The 27,630-nt window shown below is 42.7% G+C and overlaps 2 protein-coding genes and 1 non-coding gene across 3 annotated transcripts; 2 read left to right on the top strand and 1 right to left on the bottom strand.

Moving 5' to 3' along the window:
* The first annotated feature begins 1,688 nt into the window (after positions 1–1,688).
* On the top strand, positions 1,689–4,530 carry tac3a (tachykinin precursor 3a). Its single transcript, XM_023825647.1, has 7 exons — positions 1,689–1,800; positions 2,519–2,648; positions 2,794–2,899; positions 3,111–3,137; positions 3,230–3,283; positions 3,400–3,472; positions 4,407–4,530. The coding sequence occupies exons 2-7, from the start codon at positions 2,538–2,540 to the stop codon at positions 4,423–4,425; spliced, it is 390 nt and encodes a 129-aa protein (XP_023681415.1). The 5' UTR covers positions 1,689–1,800; positions 2,519–2,537; the 3' UTR covers positions 4,426–4,530.
* A 24-nt stretch (positions 4,531–4,554) lies between these two features.
* On the bottom strand, positions 4,555–15,144 carry LOC111851097 (glycoprotein-N-acetylgalactosamine 3-beta-galactosyltransferase 1-B-like). The gene is made up of 6 exons (XM_023825646.2): positions 14,576–15,144; positions 14,062–14,123; positions 13,791–13,849; positions 12,490–12,755; positions 9,476–10,140; positions 4,555–7,357 (listed from the first exon to the last, which is right to left on the bottom strand). The coding sequence occupies exons 4-6, from the start codon at positions 12,716–12,718 to the stop codon at positions 7,070–7,072; spliced, it is 1,182 nt and encodes a 393-aa protein (XP_023681414.1). The 5' UTR covers positions 12,719–12,755; positions 13,791–13,849; positions 14,062–14,123; positions 14,576–15,144; the 3' UTR covers positions 4,555–7,069.
* Positions 15,145–17,370: 2,226 nt separating this feature from the next.
* On the top strand, positions 17,371–17,534 carry LOC111851103 (U1 spliceosomal RNA). The gene has a single exon (XR_002839939.1). It is a non-coding gene; the product is annotated as a U1 spliceosomal RNA (small nuclear RNA).
* The last annotated feature ends 10,096 nt before the right edge of the window (positions 17,535–27,630 follow it).

The raw sequence follows: 27,630 nt of genomic DNA, 5'->3' as shown, positions 1-27,630 counted from the left end.
TAGGCAAATATAGATCTGAACATATGAATAAAACATATGAAGTCAAAAGAAAGCTGGTAACCTTTTGTAAAATGTACTCTCTGAACTCTCCCCTTTTGCAAATGCCCTCCCCACTTGCACAGCCATCCTGGGGGTGTGCAGGCATTTGGGTCATGTTGTATTCCACTTGCAGCCAGATTGCACACTGAGTTCAAAGTGCACACCATAGTACTTTAAAATATTAGTCACTGGATTTCTGTATTATGAAGCTGACTAGACAGGAAATTTAAGTATCACAGCACATAATGATACATTTTCCACTATTAATGTCAGATCTTAATAGATACATTGATTTGAATTGATTGTTATATCTTTTTAAATATGCATACAATGTCATTTATTATTTATTATATCATTTACCACCTAATTGTATTGCCTGCTTAACCAGTTATCCAATTAGCCTTGTGTAAGCCTTGCCATCTAATAACAATGCTCCCTAATGTGTCTAAATAAGATTCAGAACCAGCTACCACTGGTTTGATGCAAGATCACCTGACCTTGCTCACTTACTTCATTACAAAACAGAAAAAAAGAGCAACAGATTCACAAATTCACCTAACTGAAGGGATGCCAGTTGTAGTCTTTCAAAGATATTGTGTTCTCACAACATCTTGGTCTGTGTCATTAGGTACAGTACACTGTCACGATTGCTTATAATAATTGTTCACTTAAGGTGCAATACATTGTATAATTGTTTTCACAAAACAGGAAGTGATTTTGTAGGTGACAGGTGGCAATTCATATCAGACATGCTAACTCAATAATATGGTTGCCCTACCCACCTATTGTCATTCAGAGGATGCTACTCAAAGTTCTTAATCACTTTGTGTCGATTAGTAAAAGTTTATTATAATGTGGAAAATAATCATGGAATGTTTGATTAGTTACATGAATGTATGGAGCAAAACATGGATCTAGGGAATAAGGGAGGGATGGACAGATGGATTGAAATACTTGCCATAATTCACATAAAACTTCCAAAAAAAAATGGAATAATAAGTTAAATATTAGCCTATAAAACTATTTTATTTACATGTCCAACAGTCATCAGGTGTCAATATAGAGATAAATGTAATTTCCAATAGTTTAAAAATGAATGTACCCATGTACCCTAACTGCATCCTTTATTTTAATATATTATATTAATGTATCTGAATGTGAAGATTATCACTTTGTTGTGTAATAACGATGGAGCAAAAGGAATCATATCACATTTATTGTTTTTGGATTACATAAGTTAGCAACTAGACTTTTCTTCAATTTCTCCATTCACTGCAGTGACTGATAAAATCAACTATAAAACAGAAGACATACAGTTTGTTTGTACAATTAAGACGTATTTATGAATATATTTTAGACTTTCAAAATTTATTGTCACAGTTCTTACAGTTTATATATTACAGGGCGCATAAGTGTCGAGCAATCAAATATGGAATCCATTTTTATTACTAAAAGTATTTTTTCCTTTGTCACAACGAGAAGTTCGATATAGCCCAGTGTTTGCGTCGTTATCGTCGCATTTACGAGGTACTGGCTTCTCAGTGACAGAAACAGAGAGGCTACCTGAAACCACGCCCACCAAGTCGCATCTGATTGGAGTGCCGTGAACATTCCATAATCCAGCGTTTCACATGGATGAGTATTTCACTGTAGCGGTTCTACAGCATCTCAAAGGCAGTAACTTCTCTTCCATCCGCCAGAGAAAGACATTCGCTGCTGTTTGTCCTTTCAAGTCGATAATATCAGATAGCTTTATTACAGGTAACAAGTTATTATTATTATTATTATTATTATTATTATTATTATTATTATTATTAGTAGTAGTAGTAGTAGTAGTAGTATTGCTTTTTAAATTATCGTACTTATCAGATATAATCGTTTTATTGTTCTGATTTAATTCATTTTAGTTTTTATTAAAGATGTAAAACAACTGCTTATTTTATTAAATACAAATACAAAACCTATAGTATTATATTATTTAGACTACATTTCTAAAATTTATTTATGTAATTCTCTCAACATTTTTAATTTATGTTGGGTAATTCTTGTTTTACGGCACAAAACAATCCTCCAATTGGGTTGTAATTAATTAATCCTTTATACGAAAAATACAGTGCCCGTTACTCAAGCTTAGATATCAAATGTTTGATTCAGATTCAAATTATTGTTGTTAAGTACAACATGCTGCATAATCACAAACAAGTGAGGAAAACATATTGCAGTTTTTTCTATTGTTTCTGACAGATATATTTATGGAAACTTTACAAACATGACGCTGATTTTTTTCAAAACGTCAGAAGTACTTTACACTGTGCGATATGAGAGTCTTTCCTTTTCAGATGTTTCTTTAAATCTTTATATTTTCTTTTTTTATATTATCCGATAACATATTTTATTACTTGTCTCCAAAAAATACATTTTACCATTAGATTACTCCCTACTGACGTGTGACCCCATCCACACTTATCCGTGCTTATAGGTGCATCCAGCAGGAAACGATGAGGAGCAGTTTGTTGCTGGCGGTTCTGTCCATCATGATGAGCTTCCCATCCTGCCAGTCCAGCTGCGAAGAGCAGGAGATCGGAGAGCCACACAGATCGGAGCTGGAGGTACCTTTCAGTTGTATTATTAGTTGTATTATTAGATCTGCATGGCTTGATGTAGACTTTGATACTAGTGGTCATCATTCGGTTCTTTTAGAACAAGTAAAAACGCCATATATATATATAAATATAATGGGAGATTTTTTTGCAGATACAGAAGGGTCGTGGATTGTCTAACATTCCCCGCGAACTTCTGAAACGGTATAGCGATATCGATTATGATAGTTTCGTGGGACTGATGGGCAGGAGAAGCAGCGGTGAGTAATTTTTATTCATATGTAATTTTATTTTTTTTCCTTTACTTACTTACCATATGGACAAAATTGGCAATTAAGGCTTGAAATATTAAAAACGCGGTCAAACAGCAACACTGCGGGGTAGCGTGATCCGTGGAAAACTAGCCATTAATTCTGTTCATGTAAATCATTACATAAGAGTAAGAAATTTAGACATGTTCTTTTTCTCCAGGCACAAACAACTCACCGCTACGAAAAAGTAAGCCGAATTAGTTTTGCTTAATCATTTTATAATGGCGTTTGTAATAGATACATTAATTACGTATAGAAACAACCTGTTGTCTCTTACAGGGGACATGCATGATGTCTTTGTGGGACTCATGGGTCGCAGGAGTTCACAGATGGGTGAGTGCATGTGATCTCGGACGTTCTGCTACGTACTGTATATTCCTTTTTTTCACCATCTCGTCTCAGCATGCACCTCACATCACTCAGTGACCGAGCTATTCGTGTACTTACAGATGAATCCCGTCCTTGGAGACAAGAGTACCCTGTGAGGAGGGTTGGGATTTTCTTCAATAAATGCAAGCTGAGGTGAATAAAGCTTTCTTTCTGAGGCACAATTGAGGGATTCAGCAGAAATGAGGATAATCATCTCAAGTCTTGTTAGTTCGGCATCTCATTGTAGATATCAGTTTGTTTTATAAAAAATTAAGTTTAACTGGCCATTTTAATGTAGCTTAAAAATTGTCAAATCAGTTTCTAGACAATTCAGAGCAGGTATCTGGAAATCAGAATTTAGTGATCATTGTTGACACACCATAGCACACAACAATGAAATGTGTCCTCTGTAGTTAAACCATATGTGTCATAGCAGGGGGCAGCTAATTCAGCACCCAGGGAGCAGTGCTTGGGGGCGGTACCTTGCTCAGGGTACCTCAGTGGTGCCTTTCCGGCTGGGGATTCGAACCAGCAATCTTTCAATTACAACCATTAAGGCACCACCACCCACAGAGAAGTTCCAAACTCAAAACCACAGCTTCCATTTGCAATATCAGATTGGAATATCAAAAAAAAAAACACACTGATTAAAAAACTGTGGTTAGACTAGAAACTACCAACTACCACAAATTACTACATATAGATTCAATTTTCTATGTCTAACAAAACCCATGATGGTTAATGTCAGCAGTTTTATATTGACAGAAGTCATTACTTATGAACAGTGAATATTTCTCCCCACAAATAAAGTGCTGTGTATGAACCTCTCTGTAGTTCAAGTAATATTTCATCATCGTTTACTTTTTACATTGTGTATTAATGTTTTTAACATATGCACTTTATGTATACATATAGCTGGTCCAGGAAACATTATTTTGTCTGACCGTATGCAGTGTCCTAATTATGGTTAGTGTGACAATACAGACCCACTTGACATGAAACATCAGCAGTGACTCTTATAAGGTACATCATATTGAACCAGATTTCAGATATAGTCTAACTAGAATGCTTTACTGCTTCATTGCAGGTCTCGCCAAGAAGAGTAGTTCAGCGTTCCCATCGCACTTGCGTGAAAATATCTGAACTCTGCCTAGTGAATAAATTTTTGTTCCAGATTTTACAGGGTGCAAAGGGGAAAGAAACAACTGCGTCTGTCATATAACAAGATGAAAAGGTTTATATTCTGTCAGTTTTATTGATAAGAGCCTTTGTGGTTTAGAGAGCATTATAATTTTTAAAGAATCAACAATGTGTTTTTGTAAATAAACATGAGATAATTGATTCCACAGTAACTTTTTGCAAAACTCCTACCTCGATTTCAATATTTGCTGGATAACCCTTGTTATAACATGGGAAAGAGTCAACATCACAAACCCAAACTGGATAAGCATGACTTCTTACCAAATCAACAATTTCATTTATCTTTGCTCCAACTGCTTATCCAGTACAAGGTCGCAACAGGCATTCGCTTAGCACAGGCATCACAAGGTACAATGCAAAACACTCCAAACAAATGTCCGTCCATCACAATGAACGCACACATTATGGGAAATATAGAGATGATAATTAACCTAACTATGTCTTTGGGACAGCAAGTTCTGAAATTTGACTTGAAACATGACATTTTTATACACAGTGATTGTTCACAGCAATCAGCCTCCACAGAAGACGCCAAAGACATTCTTTTAAAAAGAGACACACCTCCCAAACTTATTTACATGACAGTTTCATGATATAGTGGAAGAGCATAGGGTAATAAAATACCCTTTACAAAACAAAGGGGGGGAAAATCACATACAGCTTTAAGAAACAGAATTTGGTGATTAAAAAAAAATTAAGTGAATGCTGTTCACATAAAGGCTTCTCAACCTTTTGATGTTGGTGAAATGAGGGGGCTGGGATCGATAGGAGATTTCATAACTTAACGGTTTCCATTTTTTCACATGCAAACAGAATGCACAAACATGAGGGCTCATGAAAAATTGCAAATATATAGTTTAATTTTCTAAATTAACCAACCTCTCCACAAACTCTCAGCATTCTGTGGCCCAGTGGAACCCTGGTCAGGGATCCCCTACATGATACAAAATCAATGAGATTTCAGCTTACATATGGTGCAATGCAGCTGTGCTATACCATAGTAAAAACATGTAAAAACTATAGTAATGGGTAATACAAGCTCAGGCTTTAGGAAAGTAATCTAAACCAGCAAAATGCGTTCTCAACCTGGAGATGATGATGATGATGAAGTGAAGAATACATTTTCAAAACGCACTCAGTCCATAGGATACGCTTTCAAGAAGGTCTTAGTGAGCTTTGGAAATGTAATCAAAGTTCTTAGGTGGATTACATGAGGACTGAGTGAGCTTTGGTTCCCAATACTGTAACATATGATGAGGAAGCCTCAAAAACACCCCCCAAAAAGTCAGATCAGATATCTGCAATTTTAACCAAAAGTCCACAGGCAGACACTACAGAAATGAAATAATTTAATCTACAAAATATCCACAGACTAAAAAAAACCTATATCTTGCTTATTTACAGAGGAAGAGAGAAATCAACACTTAGGTGTGAAGTGCATTGAGTACACAAACACCAAAACTAAAAACATCCCAATCCAAACTTTAATTACAACTGATCAATACTTAGACAATAAGCAGGGAGATAATTAAAATTCCTTTGATAAATCAATCATAATATATTTTGTCATCTCTCGCTCCCTGATGTTTCTCCACATAAGCCCATGTGGGGCCTCCCACCATGTGGACAGCTGTCATTCAGGTGAGTACCCCAAGTATTCTGGTCCAGTAAATATACAGAACTGAAACACCAGGTTGCTGTACATACATTAAAAATCGTCATATATACAAGCCTGAAAGATTATCCCCAATGAATTAAAACAAACTGGGAAACATACACCTACTTATTTTCCTTCCCTTATGCCTAAAAACAGTCACCAAATTCTCTAAAACGGCCCGGCCTTCACACATTAAAAATACGTGGGCCCATACAGCACAAATAACTTCACTTTCCAGCAGGTGGTTTAGATGGCTGGGCTTGTCTCCCCCCCCCCTCCCCATCCTCACTTTACAGCGCCATCTACTGGCGGCCAGGAACTTAACGTTAAGCTATTCGAGAGGATGGTGCTTTCTGAGCATAACTTCAAATCAATGACGCATGCAACCTGCAGAGCAAGAAGTAGGTGGCACACAACCAAACCAGGCGTGCCTACTTTGTGCCTTGAGTAGGCTTTCATGTCATGCACTGAAAGGGGCCACCTGCCAAACTAGATAAAATAGGGGCATTAAAATAATGGACTAGCCTTACATAGTACCACAGAGAAGAAAGTCAGTGATAACTAATTAACTTAGACAGGTTGATCCACACGTTATGAACCATGCCTCAGCCATTCTTGTTGTACATAATTCAACCTTAATTGAAATGCCAATGCCCAAACAGCGAACCAATAAATCATCACACAACGGACCTACCTTACACAAACGATTGTGACTGACGTAAAAAGGGCTGACCGTTCAAAGTAAACATTTTTATAATGCAATCTTTGGGACAGTCAAACAGAAAGCCGACAGAATAACAGGTTGTTAATGTGCACCTTCCGTCATATTATATATGCACAAGTCAGACAGGCCTTGGGCACACAAGCACACCTCACTCCTAATTACAGTACTACTACTGCTTCTCCAGAACAGCCGTTCTGTTTCCAGCAGGTTCCGCCTCCAGTCGTGCCTTCGATTCAGCTTCCTGTTCCGCGGCATTCCCTCCGACTCCCGGTTCGTTACCCAGCCCGGCCCCCCCCACAGTCTGCGGCAACACACCCAGGCTCTCAGGCAGCGGGGGCTGATAGCGGTGTCGGTACCCATAGGCCCGCAGGTGGTAGGTATAATAGTCCAGAAGGTACATCATCTCAGCGTCCACATAGTGGAAGGACACGGCCAGGTCTGAGCAGCACTGTGGGCCCTGGGACGAAAGGGGCAAGGAGAGAGAAGATTATAGGGGGAGTAAAAACGTGCTGCAGTTTTCACTATCTGAGTCCTTTTAGCTCAGCAATACATGAGGGTTTATGACTTTTATAAAGTGCTTTTTACTGTTTTACAAGCATGCACTGTACCTCAAACCAGTTTGACTCAACAATATCATTGCTTTTCAACAGGAACCTGCCGTAGCAAACAAACTCCTACATATGATTACAGGTTAGCTGTCAGTTAAACCGTCCTACAGAAAACCAAGAACCGGGGGGGGGGGGTACGATGAAAATCACTGTGCTAAATAGAGGTCGACCGATGTATCGGTTTTGCCGATTAATCGGCACCGATAGTTGATTCCCGGAACTATCGGTTATCGGCAAAAATCCACGCCGATAGTTTTTCCGGGTTGCGTCAGAGCTGAAGCGGCTGAGAACGGTCCGTTGTCCTTATACAGTGCGAGAGCCAACATATATATCTATGGCAAGTGCCGCCTCTATAGGCGAAAATCGCTGTAAAGCACATGCTTTTGTTTTGACACGTGATACTGTTAGTTGCAAGGAGAGCGCAAACTGCCTGGAGAGAGCGCGGTGCACGGACAACGCTGACACTTCAAATGCACGTTTAAAACACAGACAGCGAAAAGGTATGTATACAGTACACTACAGTACATGTTTTCATCTCAATATAAAGTAATTCATTTGTTGATTAGATTCTGCATTGGAGAAAGAACAGCAGTATGTTTGTCGACAAGGCTGAGAGGACGCTAACATTAGCAGTACATCAAGCGGTCAAAATAATGTGGCAAAAATACACGCAAGTCCGACCCAAATGTTTAATGTCATGATTGTTACCATCAGGAATGCATTCGATTTCAGTTCTTTTTATCTTCAGGCACAGGGTGCGATTTGCCGGGGTGATCCGACTGGAGCGCTTCGAAACAGTGAATCTTATTGCGACGCAGTGTTTTACTGATTCGGAGTTTCAAAAAGCTCTGTTGATACTTTGCTCACCTTCTCTATATAATATATTTGTTGTTTGAAATGAAATCATTACTATTATAGACCCAACTTACGATGTTTTTATTAAATTTGTTATCACGTAATACAGCTCCCTTCGTATTAAAACCATTTCATGACGTGAAACTCATTATCTGGTTCTTGCCTAAAAAGACGGGTATATAATGAGCGTTGTTAACAGATTACACAAACAGTTTGGTCAACCTCTGCCTATGGAGAGAGAAAAAAGTTTTCAAAATAGAAGCAAATATAGTGGGAGACTACACATATAATATACATTTATATAATTAATATTATATATAATTATAATATTATATAATTATATAATTATTATTATAATTCATTTTGTATGTAACTTTTTATTTATTTATTTGGAGTGTTACTTTTTCTTTCAGTTTGAAAGCATGTCTTTAATTTACCTCAATATTTATTAATATATTCATATTTATTTCATATAGCACATTTTCATGATTCAGTACTGTTTTTTTGTTTGGTTTTTGTAATAAAGTGTAGTACTATTTTACATGTAGTGTTGTGTTTTAATTTAGTTTTTTTTTTTTATCCAGTATCCATTTTAAAAACTATCGGTTAATTAATCGGTTATCGGCAAGTACGGACCAACCTAGCTATCGGTATCGGTAAAATTCAATATCGGTCGACCTCTAGTGCTAAACACTGATGCATGCACATGCACAGAAAACAGATTGAAATAATAATGGCACCCCTGGAAATTTGACATTTCATAGAAATTTTTGTGTTCTCCCCTGCAATGAAGTTCAAACATACATCATAATAACGTCATAATTTCAACAACAGCAATCCCAGGGAAGGTTTCATGCAGGAAAAAAAATTCAACTTTTGAAAATGACTAAACACTAAATTATGGTCTACAATTAGTTTGTATCTCTTTATTAATCACACTGGATGGCTTTCTTCCTGAGAGTCCTGAGTAGAGGGATATCAATCTTTCATCTACTTACTGTCTGCTGGGGAAAAAAGAACCAGGAGAATAGATCAGGCTGCCTATGGCATGAGCCAAACCAAGATTCCAGACACCCCCACCCACCCACATACATACATACATACACACTTGCCTCTACGATGGGATAGTAGCAGTAGTTCCAGTACCAGAAGCTCTTGGGGAACGTGCCAACGAGATGGTTCTCAGGCACGAATGGGTGAAAGGTCTCACGATGCAGGGTGTCCCTGGAATCTCCCGCGGCCACGCCCATCTTTTCCAAGCATTGCCCTAGAGCCAGGTCCTCCACCGACGAGGTGTGGGTACACACCTTGGTTCGGAAGCCTTCCACAAAGCGGCGGAGGGCCTCCTTGCTGAGCACATAGCCTGCACCACCACTCATGTAGCCCTGTTTGGTGTACGGCTTGAAGCGCTTGCCAAAATAGATGGGTTCCTCAGGCGTGTAGTTAGACAGAAGCCAGCGCAAGTTGTCCACTATGACAAAGGTATCGTCGTCCGCTTTTAGGAACCAGTCGGCCTCCTCATCATGGTTCTTTAGCACATAGTGGAAAGCCTGGATGGTCTTCCAGTACAGCTGGTCACGGCCCTCCCCCGTGCTGAGCTTGACTGTGGGGAAATCCGGGTCCTCCTCTGAGCTCATGAAGACCAGAACGTTGCAGTGCCGGCTCCAGGTAGCTTTCACATGTCGTGCCTTTGTCTGCAAGTTACTTGGGCTGGTCATGACCCAGCATAAAATGCGCACCTTCTTATACAGCTCGTCTGCAATCCGGCTGTCCTCTCCTATTATAAACCAAATGAACTATTATTATTAAACAATCACCCAGCAAAACTTATGTTGACGTCAAGGGCTGTTTTCATTTAGTACAAAAATAATATATGGCAACTCTTTTTAAAAAAGTCATAACTTTAAAGCATACCTTGAAGTTTACACTCACCTAAAGGATTATTAGGAACACCATACTAATACGGTGTTTGACCCCCTTTCACCTTCAGAACTACCTTAATTCTACGTGGCATTGATTCAACAAGGTGCTGAAAGCATTCTTTAGAAATGTTGGCCCATATTGATAGGATAGCATCTTGCAGTTGATGGAGATTTGTGGGATGCACATCCAGGGCACGAAGCTCCCGTTCCACCACATCCCAAAGATGCTCTATTGGGTTGAGATCTGGTGACTGTGGGGGCCATTTTAGTACAGTGAACTCATTGTCATGTTCAAGAAACCAATTTGAAATGATTCGAGCTTTGTGACATGGTGTATTATCCTGCTGGAAGCAGCCATCAGAGGATGGGTACATGGTGGTCATAAAGGGATGGACATGGTCAGAAACAATGCTCAGGTAGGCCGTGGCATTTAAACGATGCCCAATTGGCACTAAGGGGCCTAAAGTGTGCCAAGAAAACATCCCCCACACCATTACACCACCACCACCAGCCTGCACAGTGGTAACAAGGCATGATGGATCCATGTTCTCATTCTGTTTACGCCAAATTCTGACTCTACCATTTCAATGTCTCAACAGAAATCGAGACTCATCAGACCAGACAACATTTTTCCAGTCTTCAACTGTCCAATTTTGGTGAGCTCGTGCAAATTGTAGCCTCTTTTTCCTATTTGTAGTGGAGATGAGTGGTACCCGGTGGGGTCTTCTGCTGTTGTAGCCCATCCGCCTCAAGGTTCTTCACAAATGCTTTGCTGCATACCTCGGTTGTAACGAGTGGTTATTTCAGTCAAAGTTGGTCTTCTATCAGCTTGAATCAGTCGGCCCATTCTCCTCTGACCTCTAGCATCAACAAGGCATTTTCGCCCACAGGACTGCCACATACTGGATGTTTTTCCCTTTGCACACCATTCTTTGTAAACCCTAGAAATGGTTGTGCGTGAAAATCCCAGTAACTGAGCAGATTGTGAAATACTCAGACCGGCCCGTCTGGCACCAACAACCATGCCACGCTCAAAATTGCTTAAATCACCTTTCTTTCCCATTCTGACATTCAGTTTGGAGTTCAGGAGATTGTCTTGACCAGGACCACACCCCTAAATGCATTGAAGCAACTGCCATGTGATTGGTTGATTAGGTAATTGCATTAATGAGAAATTGAACAGGCGTTCCTAATAATCCTTTAGGTGATTGCAGATGAGATATATTAATAGTAGGGATGTCAAAATTAATGGGTTAACGCGAATTAATCCATCATCATGATTAATCTGATTAAAAATTTTAACTCAACCCATCTGCAGTCATTTTCAACCCATTTCAGACAGTTTTGGTGCGTTCCATTTGCCCTCGGAACTCGTATTACGAGTCGGATTCCGGAGTTTTGAAGTCGGAAGTGACAACATGCGCACTCCCGTTTCTCGGAGATCCGAGAAATATCTCAGAGCAGCACAGAGGATTCCGAGTTCAGAATCCAGGATGGCTGCACCCTTTCTCAACAGAAGGGAAAGTTGTAGTTTCATACCATTTAAGCACTACTTCTCATTTGTGGCTCATTAAATCGGTCGCACACACTATACTGTCCAACTTATCTGTGGACGTGTTACTACGGAGTTTTATACGTAAAGCACTGCGTGTAATGTGTTATCAACTGATATTGCTAACAATGGCAATTAACCGGGCTAAAATTTGATTTCATGATTAGTCTATTTGCCACACCCACTACACGGTGAAACTCCACGGGATCCCGGCTGGTGACCCCCCAGGCAGACACATGGCCCGGATGGGTCGCCTCAAACTGGGACCCAAGTGTTGCCATGCATCAGGCGACACCTCAGCATTACACCAGCCCCGACCCCCAACAGGCCTGAGCCTATTAGCTGTCCGACGGCTTTGACTCGTCCGGGGATAAGACTCCCGAAGGCTTTCCCCCATCCCCTTCATGGTGCGTGCAGCCTTCCTGTGGGCGGCTGCAGCAGAGCTACTCCCACAGAGAGCAGAAGAATATCGTGCCTGTTTCTTTCAAGGTGTTGCAAGTTGTGTTATGGTGGCTGGAGTGCCAATCCCACCACCAAGCCCCAAATGTTTCTTTCCCTGCAAGTTGGAGGACAGCTTGCAGGGCCAGATGCCACTTAACGTCATGCCCAGGACATAGCAGCCATGGACATATAAAATTTGAAGCCTTCTTACCCGAGTGATGAGCATGGTTCTGATTGATAAGGGCAGATCCCTCCACCCTCCAGTCCTTGTGTTCGGTCCCCTGTTTAGGCAGAGCTTTGGCTGTTGTTCCCAGGCCATCAGACAGCTTGGGGAGGGTCTTATTAAACCCAGCCTGGTGCAGCAGGAAGTACAGCATGCAGGTTCCCACCAGGAAGCCCAGGTAGAAGGAGCACCTGGAGCTGACAACTTTCATGGCCATCCCCCCTGCCTGCCTGGATGGTCCTACCACCGCATATCTGAGAAGAAGCAGCAAATGGACAGGGGTTTCATTTATCTAGAAATCACTTTTATCCAAAGTGGTATACATTCGTTAAGAAGGAAGGCAGTCCCTGGAGCAATTTGGGGTTAAGGACCTTGCTCAGAGGATTAACGGTAAATGTTCTGGCAGAATAAATTTCCATGACTTTTCCAGTACCACAAGAAAAATTTCCAAAACCCACAAGTTTGCTTTGATTTGATGCTTTGATATAAAAAATTATAAAAATATGTTTTACATATCTGTACATCCTTCTTAAAATTCAAATCAGCGTTATATTTTAATATTTATTTTTCATAAAGAACTTTGCTTTCCTTTATGTTTCTGGGTTTGTAAAGCTATATCTTGTAACTACTTGAGGGGACACAAAAACTTAGTAATAGCTCAGTTACTACTGAAGTATAAATCATGAACAAACTACTTAATATTAAAGATGTGTAAAGATTAATTAATGATGAACAAACATGATATCAGTATTTCACATGCGTTACTCAGTACTTACTTCAGTAGTCCATAAAGGTTCACATAATTAGCAGATAAATCAGAATCAGAATCAGCTTTTATTCGCCAGGTGTGCTGGGGCACACAAGGAATTTGTTTCCGGCAGCTTGATACTCTCTCGTACACAGACAAAAAGCGACACTATACAAACAATAAATTACACTGTATGATAAATACAAATGTGAAAAATAAAGTAAATATATTACTTGCCTGAGATGAGATGTTTGTTCATCATTAATGAATTGTCACACATGATAACAGCTTGCAATCAACAATTAATTTGTGGTTATTGTGCAAGTAGCCATAATACTACATTATTTGTGCTCCCTCGGGTAAAGTATTATAACGCCATTCGTGTTCAGGCACATAAATGTTACGCATTAAAAGTTACAAGTAACAGCATCGTCTCCTTAAACCACCACCAAAGACAGCAATACGGATAATACAACACAATTTTGCCACTTTCGTGCCAACTTAGATCAGTTTAATGGGCCAGCAACTACAACAGACTTACCAAAGAGATGAATTTCCTGATCCCTATCACGAAGGTCCCGGAACTGGGCTAATTATTAACTTTAAAAAAGGAAACAAAAAACATTAACAGGGCTCTGGTTAACAAACAACTTAAGTTAAGACTACCTGACAACAGAATTTTATCTTTTTCAGATTTGCTATCTCGGGTATAACGACATTGTTTCAACCATCCAAAAAAAAAAAAAAAAACTGAAAGTGCGGCGCATAACGCCGAAGGACAAAACGTAGGCAAAACACTTCCAGTCACTCACAGTTAAAACAAACGTCAGGGGAAGGCCGTGTTCCTCTCTGTCACAGCAGGTCATTCTGTCGCCTACGCAGAAACATAAAAATACAAAATGAATGAAAAGCTAATAACACGCGCCCTTTTATTGTCGTGACAGAAAACGACAGCCGCATTGCAAAAAAATGTGTGCATTTCCCAAGAAATTGTGACCAAAATTATGTTTCGTGGAGTGTCTCGTAGGTCACCCGAAACGATCCAAGCATTCACTTTGACCAAATTATTTTCTTAGAAAACACGATTAGATTAAATGCCGTCTCTTGCTTAAGTGATTCTTCGGATGACGAAAAATCTTGAGTTTTCGATAGAAACATCCCTTATTATTAGTATCATATGCAATTCACCAAAGTAGTAAAATTACAAACATCTTGTCATTTATATGATATAAACAAGGGTAAACCAACAAAGCAGTACCAACACTTAAAACTAATCAGCTTTCCATGGTTTTACTAAATGTCAGTATATATTAACATAATACTCACATTGATGGCAGTGACTCGGAAGCAGACATTAAACGTCTCGGCCCGAAGGATACTGTAAGTCATCCACTGGCAATTAATGCTCTGTACAATAATATCCTCTAGAATGGCACACGTGCCTTTCAATTATTGTAACTTGGAAATTTCAGCAACGGGAGCTGCGGACGCGGTACGATTCTGCGCAGACTGCTGACCGGAAGCGTGATTATTTGCTTAGTAGCGTATTAAACCTCTAATAATGTTATAGTGTAAAGTCTCACACTTTCAGGCTCTTTGAAACTTGCAGAAACATTTCGATCCAGATTTATAATTATAATTAAAAAAAAACAACAGCACAGAACAGACAATGTGGACTAAACACACTTTACAGACAGCCCTTCAGAACGTACCTAGTAAGAGGAATTATACTGAGCTTCGGGAACACCCTCTAACCTTCATATCCAAAGCAACGATTGGCTATTGCTTCTTTCAGTCTATTTTAAACCCGCCCTTTCTTGGCCTTTTATAGCTGCGTGAGACCGTTAAATCTGCTGATTATATTTCTAGACTTATAAAACAAAAAGCCCCGCGCATTACATCTGGCCACAAATGCGAAAGTGTAATGAAAAATATTTCACAATATGGCGAATGTAGCGTTATTTCATGCATTAAAGTACAATTCAAAATAAAAGTGCAATACAATCACCAGCTAATATGAGCATCATGAGAGACTTTTACTATGATATTAGGACTGTATGGTTGCCACCTACGGTTGCTATGGTTACTGCATGAGAACCACACATGAATAGAGACTGACAAGTTGACAAAGATGGAGGGATACATTTGTGCTCATAGTCCAAAATGATTCTGCCCAAACAAAGGCACTGAATTTAAATAATAGTAATAAATTATGAAGCACTCTCAAAACACCTCCTCATAAGTAATTCACCCTAATCCTATTATCACCACCATCAGCAGCAGCAATTCAGATGACTTCAGTATCCAAACAGGACCATACAGCTTCTTCACTGTCGCTTACACTCAGATGCATCCCTTCACTCTCTGCAACAATGTAGAATAACCCCCTGTCCCGCAGTTTCTTCACCACATATCCAGCTATATCCTGCAGTGGATCCACATCCTTATATCAGTCACACATTCTGCTCCAGCCTATGTTTCTCCAGCTCATCTGACGCTGTTTACACCTCAGGCTGGGCCACTGGCTATCGGAATGTTGCCTCCACATATGGTTTATTGCAACCTGTGATACCAAGTATTACAAGTGGATATGAGAGTGACTTTGTATAACTAAAATTGGCCATAGATAGTGGATACTAAGTTTTTTTCCCTCCAAGATCAAAATTCCATCGGCGAAACAAAAATAAGGTCCACTGCCCTGATAAGATTTTTGGGGTGGGCCTTCACCAATTGAGAGCCCATGCCTTTGATAATCCAATGAATGCCCGGCACCACTTTAAATTAACATTACAAATCAAGTTCTCTTAGACTATCTGATGTTTCCACTTCTGCTCTATGGTTAGTTCCTTCAATGGAGTTCAAGACTTAAGGACATCACTTCACCACTTTATATTGCTACTTTGCCCTGGCACTTTACTCCCTTATGTTGAATGTTGTATTATATACATTGTAAGATACTATATGTTGTGAGATATCTCGTAGCAGTTAGTATTTTGCACGTAGTATTTATTGTTTTGCAACGTAGCTGTTAATTGTCTGTAGTCTGTGGAGAAGGCATTCCAGCAAGAATTTCATTGTACTCTGTATACAGTGCTTTGTTTATAGGTCAGGTCAGGTTGGGGAGCATGCGCTGATGGATGAAGGATTGTTCCATCACCTGCCCTGACTGCAAGTCTCCAAGGAACAGATTCAGATGCGCGTAATGCTTCGATTCCTCTGTAAGCAGGACGTGGGTCACTAGACCACATGGTGTATCACCTGCTCATAGATTCGTGCCTCCTTATCTGCCCTCAGAGCCCTCACAGCCGTCCTCCTCAGTTCCCAGTACAGACTGGAGTTGCCACCATGTTGTGCAATGCGACTCCTCTCAATAATATCCAGGGTGCCCTGCGAGATAAAACACCTCCTTGTGGGAACACTAGCAACACCAACACAACCCTCGGCAACCTTCAGGGTCTTATCATGGAAGGTTTCCCACATCAGTCAGCAGATGCATCCAAGTCTGCAGGTTCCTCACACAAAATGCATGCAAACGCAACAGAAACAGCTTGATCTTGGAGTCTGGCGAAATCCAGCCTCATTCTCCTAGCAGGTGGTAGCCTATTGGATCTAAGCTGAATTAATTCAATTGATCGAGTTTTGTTTTAAATCGATGTGAAAAATACTTAAATTGAAAAATCGGCTCTAATCTAATGCTTCCTCTGTCACAATTCCTTCTACACAAGTCTGCACCTGTAATTCTCTTAGTTACCACAAGTGGATGTTGGCGTTCTTTCCCCCGAGACCTCTGGGTCTGCACATGCACAGAGACTGTTTCAGAAACATCAGTGAAAGGACATGGCTGCTACTACAGAACGCACATTTCATACGGCTGAAGAAGACGCAGTAATACCAGAACAAGGGCATGTTACTTCAATCATATAGACACGGTTTGGTTTTGCGAGGTCAGACGTGGAACAGACCAGGTGCAAGGTTTGTAAAAAAATTGTTAAAACCAAAAGTAGCAGCACTACAAACTTGTTCCAGCATCTGAAACAAAGGCATCCAGCAGAATGGGAGTAATGCGTTTCCTGCTGAAATTCCGATGCTAGCTGTAATTGCATTCCCAGAACTAATGTTAAATACTGACCCGGCAGGGGAGATACCATGATCACAAAGGTGGTTCACCCAGGGTGAGGCCCAGCCATTGCACTGCGGCTGTGCTGACCTCTGCGAATTGCCCAAATGTGGGAATCTCAACTGCATAATTTCTGGTAGTGGGGGACTGTTTTCACACTCTCCCCCAAATGGGGCAGTGTGTGGCTCAGTGGGCTAAGCCTGTGTGCCTGTAATCCAGGGGTTGCTGGTTCAAACCCAGCCTCAGTATGTCTGTGGGTCCTTAACCCCTAAGTGCTGCTTTGGGTGGCTGCCCTTCATGGACAACTTACTCTATCAAAAAAGGAACAAGTTGAGGGAGGTATAATGACAATTTCCCCATGGGGATCAATAAAGTGTCCATTATTAAAACACAGCCAACTTTAGCTGCCTTGTTTTCCAGTGTCACACTGTACGACAGAACAGGGCAGATGTGGAAGAACATTACAAATGTGGTGCCATTTTATATCGTAAGACATAAAATGTATATATATAAGACATGGTGCCGCATCTCTGGACAACAGAAAAAGGGGAAAAAAATACCCATGCTGATCCCTGTATTCTCCACCAATTGTCACAGGGTGCTCCTACAGAAGGGGGGACAGAGGGCTTGACAGAGAGTCGGAATGTGATTTATTTTAATTGCAACCACGGCAAGCCAGGAATAACACAAAAATAACTCTATGGAATGGAAAAACCCCAATCCAGATGATTTTCAGGGCAGCAACACTGGCAGAGATGTGGGTGTCGGGCAGCAGCGTCTTCAATCAGGGTCACACTAGCTGATCTCTACCGTGTGCAGGCGTGTTTCATTATTAGTTTTAGATTCTGCACACTTAAGCAACCAGCTTATTGTAGGTTTCTTATTTTTCATATTTTTCCCCCAACAGATTTGTTTGTTTTTCAATTGAATTGTACAGGTTATAGGTCACATTAAAGGTGGGAAAAGTTCTGAAATTATTTTTTTTGCAGCACCTACACATTGGTATATGTATAAATAAGGGTCAAATCACATATTAAATAAATTAGCAAATGATGACACAGCAACACAAGACCATAGCCTGTCAAGGTCTGCACCGTCCGAGCCTGTGTCTCCTTCCCATGTTATCGGAAAGAAAGAATTGCATATACAGTGGTACCTCAGTTCTCGAACTCATTAGAACTCGAATTTCTTAAAAGTCGAACCAACCAGTTCGAAAAAAAATTACCTAGAGCTCGATCTGAATCTCAAACCGTAAATGCCGACCTAAGATAACTTGTACACGCGGGGAAATGAGTCACGCGGCACGTCTCTCAGCGGAAACAAAGGGTAACGCTTCAGTTGCAGCCTCGCATTTGCTGTGATATCATCGTGCATTTTTACACTAGCTGAATACATATATTTAGACAGTAAACATACATTTAGACAATGATAGACAATAACAGTAATTATTATGAAATAAAATACATGTAAAAATAAATATTTCTTATTAATTATTTAAATATTTATAATAAACCATTAATACATTTAATTATAATAATATTGTCGTGCCGAGCGGGGACGGAACGGAGACAAAGGCGCAGACGTCAGGGTATCGGGGAATACGGGGTTTAATTACAGGTAAGGCAGGCAAAACGCAGACAAACAATACAATGACCGGACTGGGGAAACAAACTGAAACGCGGACTAAATACAGAGGACTAATGAAAACAACCTGAAACAGCTGATCACGCTGGGATTCCACACGGGGTTAAAGAGGGGGCGTGGCACCCGGAAGGAGTGGACGATCGGGGCAGGACACATTGTTTTTTTTTAACTTTACACAATGCTTGGATACATTTATTTTCTTACTTTACAAATTACTGTTTTGATAAATGTGCTTAGATGTGTTTAGTACAGTATATGCTTTTCTTGTTTTATCCGGTTCGTTTTGTGTTTAAATGCTAAAGAAAACATATTTAGGTGTAATTTTTTGGGGCCGGGAACCAATTAATTGGTTTTTCATTATTTCTTAAGGGGAAAATTCGATCAGAATTCGAACTTTTTAGGATTCGATGTGGAGTACTGAACGGATTAAGTTCGAGTTCTGAGGTACCACTGTATATGATGGTGTATGGCCCATGAGAGATGGTGCACTTGTAAAAAAGATAAAAAGAAAATACAAATAAAGATGGTAATTGTCACGGTGCGAGTAGACGAGCCGGTGAGAGAGGCGAGAGCAGCCAGGTTGACAGACAAAACGGGGTTTATGGGGAGGCAAACAGGCAGGACGGGTACTCACGCATGGGAATAGACGATGACAGATCTGGGGAAAACTACTCGAGACGTGGACTAAATACAAGAGACTAGGAAAACGGAACAGGCAACAGGTGAGAACAATCAGGGTTCGACATGAGGTAATGAGGGGGCGTGGCACACACGAGGAGCATTCGGAGCTGAACGTGACAGTAGTAATAATAATAATAATAATAAAGGGGAAATTAGAAAAGTATGTGGCCAGTGATTACAAAATATTTTGCTGCAACCATCAACAAAGATAAATATAAATATTAATACAAGTATATAAAGAAAAGATAGTAAGAAAGGGGGAAAAGTATAAAGTGAAGTTGCTTCATTGGTAATTATGGCAGGTGTTCAACATAAAACTACCAAAGAAATAATGACAAAATAATAATAATAATAATAATAATAATAATAATAAAAACTTAACCACAAAAACAAAGACAAGGTTTTTCCATTGTTGGGTGCTTAATAAGTTTTTAGATTCCCAAAAGACTTCAATGCATCTTCACCCATAACATTTTATTCAAGGCTTGCCAACAAATGATGATACTTCATAATTTAAAATCCTGGTTGGGTGAGATGCAGTGGCTTGGCTTTCTTCTGGTCACCACACCCAATTTTGAGCCATATCATCAGCTTTGTCTATCTATCTATCTATTTATTTATTTATTTATTTATCTATCTATCTATCTATTTATTTATTTATTTATTTATTGTCATTTACACTGAGAACTGTTGGACTGCTCTTATTTAAAGACTGTTATCTGATGGGTGGTGATTGAGGATTGAATGATTGATTTTGTAATACTTGTTTACACATTGTGCTGGGAAAGTATAACATGCCTTTTGCTTATGGGATCCTTGATTCTTTTCAGTCTGCCTCACGTTTTAGCGTTTTAGTCTTGCAGTCAGATTATTGGCAGGTTAGGATGGATGAGGGTAGCAAGCAGAAGACTACAGTTATCACATGTGTGGGGCTTTTCCAATTCCATGTGAAAGTCTTTGGACTGAGAAATGCTGCAGCTTTATTTCATGACTCCTGGAGCATGTTTTATGGGGAAAATGTGTTTTGTGTACATTGAAACCATAATTGTTTTCACCATCACCAAGCCAATGTCAGAGATATAAAAAAAGGTCTTTGCAAAGCTGTGCAAAGCTGAACTTTAAGCTGAACATTAATAAATGCCATTTCATCCAGTCTCAAATACGGTTTCTTGGACATGTGGTGTCAGCCGTTGGGGTGGAAACAGGCCCAGACAATGTGAGTGCTGCCCAAATTTCGCTGATCTTAAGGGCATGGAGAAATTTATGGGGATGATGGGGTGGCACCACAAATTCATTCCACACTTTGGTGATGTCACAGTTACACTGAATAGACTGAAAAGAAAAGGAGTGGAATGGGATTGGTCAAAAGCTTGTGAGTCTGCTTTTCAGTGCTTGGATGTTCTGGCAGAATACACCTGTACTAGTTTGAACAGATCCACTGGCACACTGCCAGGTTCACACAGATGCCAGAGATGTAAGGGTCAGTGCTGTTTTGGTACAAGCTCACACATGTTTCTGGGAAGGAGTGTTTGGCAGTGGTTCAGGCAGTGGTGGAGTGAGGGAATTGTCTCGTGTATGTAGGTTTATGCTGCAACTCCCTTATTAGATTACTAGACTGGGTTTGAATAGCTGACCTAATGGTTATCCAAAAAAGCTACATTCAAATTGGCCCTTTGAGGATAAGATTGGCCACCCTTGGTCTAGAGGGTTTGATGTGTTTACTTAATATAATAATGATACTTTACTGATCCCTGTGCAAACGTTCTCTTTTTCACCTAACCCATCCATGACACATGGGCACATATGGAGGTGAAAGTGTTGTGGTGTTTTCTTCCCCCCCCAATCAGGAGTCAGGAGCCACTTGTGTTGATCTTCAGATTCAGTCTTTATTGCAACAGCGAGGTTACAACCAAGGCTGGACACCCTGCAGGAGTGTATCCAATACTGTTTTACACCAATTTTTAAACAAGTTTTTATCATTCAACAATATCTCGTCACTTGAGCATCATCGTTCGTTCAACCAATCACAATCATTGTTTTTTCCCTTAATCCACACCCCTAGGTGATAAGTTTGTCCATCATTTATTTTACTCTTTGGTCCCTCGGCCGAATATAATGATGGTGCGACCATCTCCACTTGGTTTTTTAAAAATGCTCAGCTGTGAACTTTTGGTAAACTCAGACGAATTCCTTCCTTCAGAAGTAAACCTTGGCAGTGTCAGCCTGTTGCACATTGACTAACTAGAGGGTTGATAATATATTTGTCCTTTAACATAGTGATAATGTATACACTAATAAAAGTCGATATTCATAGATTCAGGATATTATATAAATTAGCTAACAAAAACTCTTAGGCTAATACAAGGTGCAAATACATACTCAGTTGATTACATTGTGTTGATTACATTATAATGTTTACATTGTAATGATTACATCATGGATATTTGGCATACTTTTTAATAATATCTTAATACTTATATTCCACGTTATATAATGCTAAATAATATTCCATAAAAGCAAGCTTGGCAGTGAAGGGCAGCCACCTGCAGTGGCATCCATAAAGCTGGGGATTAAGGGCCTTTCTCAAGGGCCCACAAATGTGACTTGAACCGGCGACTTTCCAATCATAGGTGCAGAGGCTTGGCCTGTTGAGCCTGACTGCTATACATGGTATGTGGAGTTGTTTACTCTTAGGGATGCTAAGGCCCCAAAGATTTGTTCTGTCTTGATGGATAATACCTGGGGAACAGCAAAGTATCTCCTCTCAGATCATGGACCACAATTTACCAGTAGCTTCCTGAAGAATATGTGTGAGGAATAGGGAATATTACAGAAAATGACAACATCTTATCAACAAACTAACATGACTGGGAGAGTCAACGGAGATCTGCAAACCATGATGACCTCATATGTAGATGAGAAACATCAGCAATGTGATAAATGATTAGCGGACGTGTAATTTTCTATCAGTACTGCCCTTCACGAGTCCACTGGGGTAGCAGCTGCACTACTTGCTTTTGGGGTGAAACCTTGTACATTGTACATTTAGCTCTGTCATGCCTAATCTTGTCCCCTGTCCAAACTCCACTCCCCTGTAACGTGTTGCTTAACTCTTTAACTAATGGTGCAATCGTTAGTTATACCTTTCTCTGTACGTTTCAAGTTAACCCTTACCCTGCAAGCATTTCACATCAAAGAAATACATTTAACAAAAAAGGTTTTAAAAGTTGTTCTTAAATTATTATAGAAATCATTTACATTTATCTTGATAGTATAACTGGGATGTTTCATTAGATTATAATTAATATATATATATACACTCACCTAAAGGATTATTGGGAACACCTGTTCAATTTCTCATTAATGCAATTATCTAATCAACCAATCACATGGCAGTTGCTTCAATGCATTTAGGGGTGTGGTCCTGGTCAAGACAATCTCCTGAATTCCAAACTGAATGTCAGAATAGGAAAGAAAGGTGATTTAAACAATTTTGAGCGTGGCATGGTTGTTGGTGCCAGACGGGCCGGTCTGAGTATTTCACAATCTGCTCAGTTACTGGGATTTTCACGCACAACCATTTCTAGGGTTTACAAAGAATGGTGTGCAAAGGGAAAAACATCCAGTATGCGGCAGTCCTGTGGGCGAAAATGCCTTGTTGATGCTAGGGGTCAGAGGAGAATGGGCCGACTGATTCAAGCTGATAAAAGAGCAACTTTGACTGAAATAACCACTCGTTACAACCGAGGTATGCAGCAAAGCATTTGTGAAGAACCTTGAGGCGGATGGGCTACAACAGCAGAAGACCCCACCGGGTACCACTCATCTCCACTACAAATAGGAAAAAGAGGCTACAATTTGCACGAGCTCACCAAAATTGGACAGTTGAAGACTGGAAAAATGTTGTCTGGTCTGATGAGTCTCGATTTCTGTTGAGACATTGAAATAGTAGAGTCAGAATTTGGCGTAAACAGAATGAGAACATGGATCCATCATGCCTTGTTACCACTGTGCAGGCTGGTGGTGGTGGTATAATGGTGTGGGGGATGTTTTCTTGTCACACTTTAGGCCCCTTAGTGCCAATTGGGCATCGTTTAAATGCCACGGCCTACCTGAGCATTGTTGCTGACCATGTCCATCCCTTTATGACCACCATGTACCCATCCTCTAATGGCTACTTCCAGCAGGATAATGCACCATGTCACAAAGCTCGAATCATTTCAAATTGGTTTCTTGACCATGACAATGAGTTCACTGTACTAAAATGGCCCCCACAGTCACCAGATCTCAACCCAATAGAGTATCTTTGGGATGTGGTGGAACGGGAGCTTCGTGCCCTGGATGTGCATCCCACAAATCTCCATCAACTGCAAGATGCTATCCTATCAATATGGGCCAACATTTCTAAAGAATGCTTTCAGCAGCTTGTTGAATCAATGCCACGTAGAATTAAGGCAGTTCTGAAGGCGAAAGGAGGTCAAACACCGTATTAGTATGGTGTTCCTAATAATCCTTTAGGTGAGTGTATATACAGTATATATATATATATATATATATCTATATATATATATATATATATATATATATATCTCCACACACAAAACCATTGCAGATTGCTGGTTCAAACCCAGCCTCAGTGTGTCTGTGGGTCCTTAACCTCTAGGTGTTGCTTTGGGTGGCTGCCCTTCATGGGCAACTTACTCTATCAAAAAAGGAACAAGTTGAGGGAGGTATAATGACAATTTCCCCATGGGGATCAATAAAGTGTCCATTATTATTATTAAAACACAGCCAACTTTAGCTGCCTCGTTTTCCAGTGTCACACTGTACGACAGAACAGGGCAGATGTGGAAGAACATTACAAATGTGGTGCCATTTTATATCGTAAGACATAAAATGTATATATATATAAGACATGGTGCCGCATCTCTGGACAACAGAAAGAGAGAAAAAGGGAAAAAAATATCCATGCTGATCCCTGTATTCTCCAGCGATTGTCACAGGGTGCTCCTACAGAAGGGGGGACAGAGGGCTTGACAGAGAGTCGGAATATGATTTATTTTAATTGCAACCACGGCAAGCCAGGAATAACACAAAAATAACTCTATGGAATGGAAAAACCCCAATCCAGATGATTTTCAGGGCAGCAACACTGGCAGAGATGTGGGTGTCGGGCAGCAGCGTCTTCAATCAGGGTCACACTAGCTGATCTCTACCGTGTGCAGGCGTGTTTCATTATTAGTTTTAGATTCTGCACACTTAAGCAACCAGCTTATTGTAGGTTTCTTATTTTTCATATTTTTCCCCCAACAGATTTGTTTGTTTTTCAATTGAATTGTACAGGTTATAGGTCACATTAAAGGTGGGAAAAGTTCTGAAATTATTTTTTTGCAGCACCTATACATTGGTATATGTATAAATAAGGGTCAAATCACATATTAAATAAATTATCAAATGATTACACAGCAACACAATGTCACGTTCGGCAAGCGAGCAAGCCGAGAATGCAGGCAAACGGGGTTTTATTCGGGCAGGCAGGACCAAGACAGCGACAATACATTAATGACGGATCTGGGGAAGACTGACTCAGACGCGGACTAAATACAGAAGACAAGCCGACATAACAAGGACCAGCTGGGCACGATCGGGAAAGCACACGTGGATAATGAGGGGCGTGGCACACATCGGGATCGAACGGAGCGGATCGTGACAGAACCCCCCCCCAAAGGCGCGCACACCGGGCGCGCCCGAGAGGAGGCGACGGACGAGACCGGGGAACAGGACCTGGAAGACAAAAGCAGAACGTCAACGAGACACTGGAAACAAGACAGAGGTACAGAACAAGAACAAGGACCAGAAAAACGACAGGACCCGACATACGACAGGAAACGTAGACAGGCAGATCAAGAAAGGAGACAGAGAGGGGACAGAAAATGGAGGAACAAAAGGGCCGGGAGTGAACACGGGAGGCACAGAGGGACAAGCAAAGGCAGGACGAGCAAAGGGACCAGAAGGGAAAGGAGGAGGCACAGAGGGACGAGGAGATGGAACAACGGAAGGAGGAGCCACAGGGCGAGCTCGAGGGAACCCAGGCGGGCAAGGGAAGGCAGTCGTAGGGGCCACAGGCGGAAGGGAGACCGGAGCAGGAAGGGACCACACAGGGGAGAAGGAGACAGACGTAGGGACCGACAAAGGACACAAGGAGGGAGCAGGAGGGAACGCTGGCGCAGGTGGAGGCGTAGCCGGAGCCCGGGTAGTCGCCCTCCGACGCCCAGCCGAAGTGGGAGGGCCCGGAGGCGGCCGACGAGGCGCCGACGGAGGGACCACAGACGGGCGACGAGGCACCGGAGGGGGATCCGGAGGCGACAGCCGAGCCGGAGCCGTAGGACCCGCAGGCAGCCACCGAACCACGGCAAGGGGGCGCACGGGCGAGCCAGGAGTCAGGGTAGGCGGGACCAGGGACCGACGTCTGTGTCCCCGTCCCTTACGGGAAACAGACAGGCGCGGTCCTGGGGTGTGTCGGCCTTGCTGAGGCAAGGGTGAGGGAGTCAAGAGGGAGGTTAATGCTGGGCGAACAGAAGTCAAAGCCTCCGAAGAGGCAACAGGTGGGGCAGTTAGAGCCGCGGGCGTGGCCGCAGGCGGGGCAGCGGGCAGAGCCGCGGCCTCAGGCGGGGCCGCGGGCAGAGCGGCGGCCTCAGGCGGGGCCGCGGGCAGAGCGGCGGCCTCAGGCGGGGCCGTGGGCCCGGCCGTAGCAGCAGATGGAGCCGCGGGCACGGCCGGCTGGACAGGTGAGCAGGGCTGGGCCGGCTGGACAGGCGAGACGGGCAGGACAGGCGAGTAGTCAGCCAGGGGCGCTGTGGGCGTGCAGGGCTGGCCGGACAGGACAGGCGAGACGGGCAGGACAGGCGAACAGGGCTGGGCCGGCTGGACAGGCGCGACGGGCAGGACAGGCGAGTGGTCAGCCAGGAGCGCTGCGGGCGAGCAGGGCTGGCCGGACTGGACAGGCGAGACGGGCAGGACCGGCGAGCAGGGCTGGCCGGACAGGACAGGCGAGACGGGCAGGACCGGCGAGCAGGGCTGGCCGGACAGGACAGGCGAGACGGGCAGGACCGGCGAGCAGGGCTGGCCGGACAGGACAGGCGAGACGGGCAGGACCGGCGAGCAGGGCTGGGCCGGCTGGACAGGCGAGACGGGCTTGGGTGTGCGGCCAGCAGGAGGTGCCGCCGGCAGAGCAGGCACCTCGGCAGGCGTGGGTGCAGGCGGAGGCAGCGCCGGAACCGCAGACGCAGCCACAGGCACCACCAGCACGTGGCCAACAGGGGCCGCCGCAGCAGGCACCCTCAGGTCCCGGCCAGCAGGGGGTGCTGCCGTCACGCGGCCCGCAGGGGGCGCCGCCGTCACGAGGCCAGCAGGGGGCGCCGCCATCACGAGGCCAGCAGGGGGCGCCGCCATCACGCGGCCAGCAGGGGGCGCCGCCATCACGCGGCCAGCAGGGGGCGCCGCCATCACGCGGCCAGCAGGGAGCGCCTCCGTGGGCACCTCAGGCAAGCAGCCAGCTGCAGGCGGTGCTGCAGGCAGAGCGGCGACGGCAGTCGCGGGCGTGGCTGCAGTGCCGACAGGCGAGCCGGGCTGGACCGGTGAGACGGGCAGGGCCGGCGAGCGGTCCGCAGGGGCCGCCGTAAGCAGCGCGGCAGCATCAGCAGGGGGAGCTGCGGGCATGGCTGCTGGTGAGCAGGGCAGAACGGGCAGGTCAGGCGAGCAGGGCAAGCAACTAGCAGGGGCCACTCCAGCGAATACCTCGGGCAGAGTGGCGACGGCCGGAGCTGCAGGGGGCGCTTCAGCAGACACCTGGGGCGTGAGTCCAGCAGGGGACGCCCCGGCAGGCGCCTTGGGCTGAGCGGCAGCCAGAGCTGCAGGCGGTGCCGCAGGCAGAGCGGCC

Source organism: Paramormyrops kingsleyae, chromosome 6, assembly GCF_048594095.1.
Source record: "Paramormyrops kingsleyae isolate MSU_618 chromosome 6, PKINGS_0.4, whole genome shotgun sequence".
Classification (NCBI taxonomy): Eukaryota; Metazoa; Chordata; class Actinopteri; order Osteoglossiformes; family Mormyridae; genus Paramormyrops; species Paramormyrops kingsleyae.
Note: the sequence above shows the minus strand (reverse complement) of the source record. Positions and strands in the feature narration are given on the sequence as shown.

Coding starts and splice junctions, on each gene's coding strand:
- LOC111851097 (XM_023825646.2), bottom strand. CDS start 12,718: ATGGCCATGAAAGTTGTCAGCTCCAGGTGCTCCTTCTACCTGGGCTTC. Junction 10,141..12,489: donor GAACCATGCTCATCACTCGG/GTAAGAAGGCTT, acceptor GGTTTATAATAG/GAGAGGACAGCCGGATTGCA. Junction 7,358..9,475: donor GCTACTATCCCATCGTAGAG/GCAAGTGTGTAT, acceptor CTTTCGTCCCAG/GGCCCACAGTGCTGCTCAGA.
- tac3a (XM_023825647.1), top strand. CDS start 2,538: ATGAGGAGCAGTTTGTTGCTGGCGGTTCTGTCCATCATGATGAGCTTC. Junction 2,900..3,110: donor GATGGGCAGGAGAAGCAGCG/GTGAGTAATTTT, acceptor CTTTTTCTCCAG/GCACAAACAACTCACCGCTA. Junction 3,138..3,229: donor CAACTCACCGCTACGAAAAA/GTAAGCCGAATT, acceptor TGTCTCTTACAG/GGGACATGCATGATGTCTTT.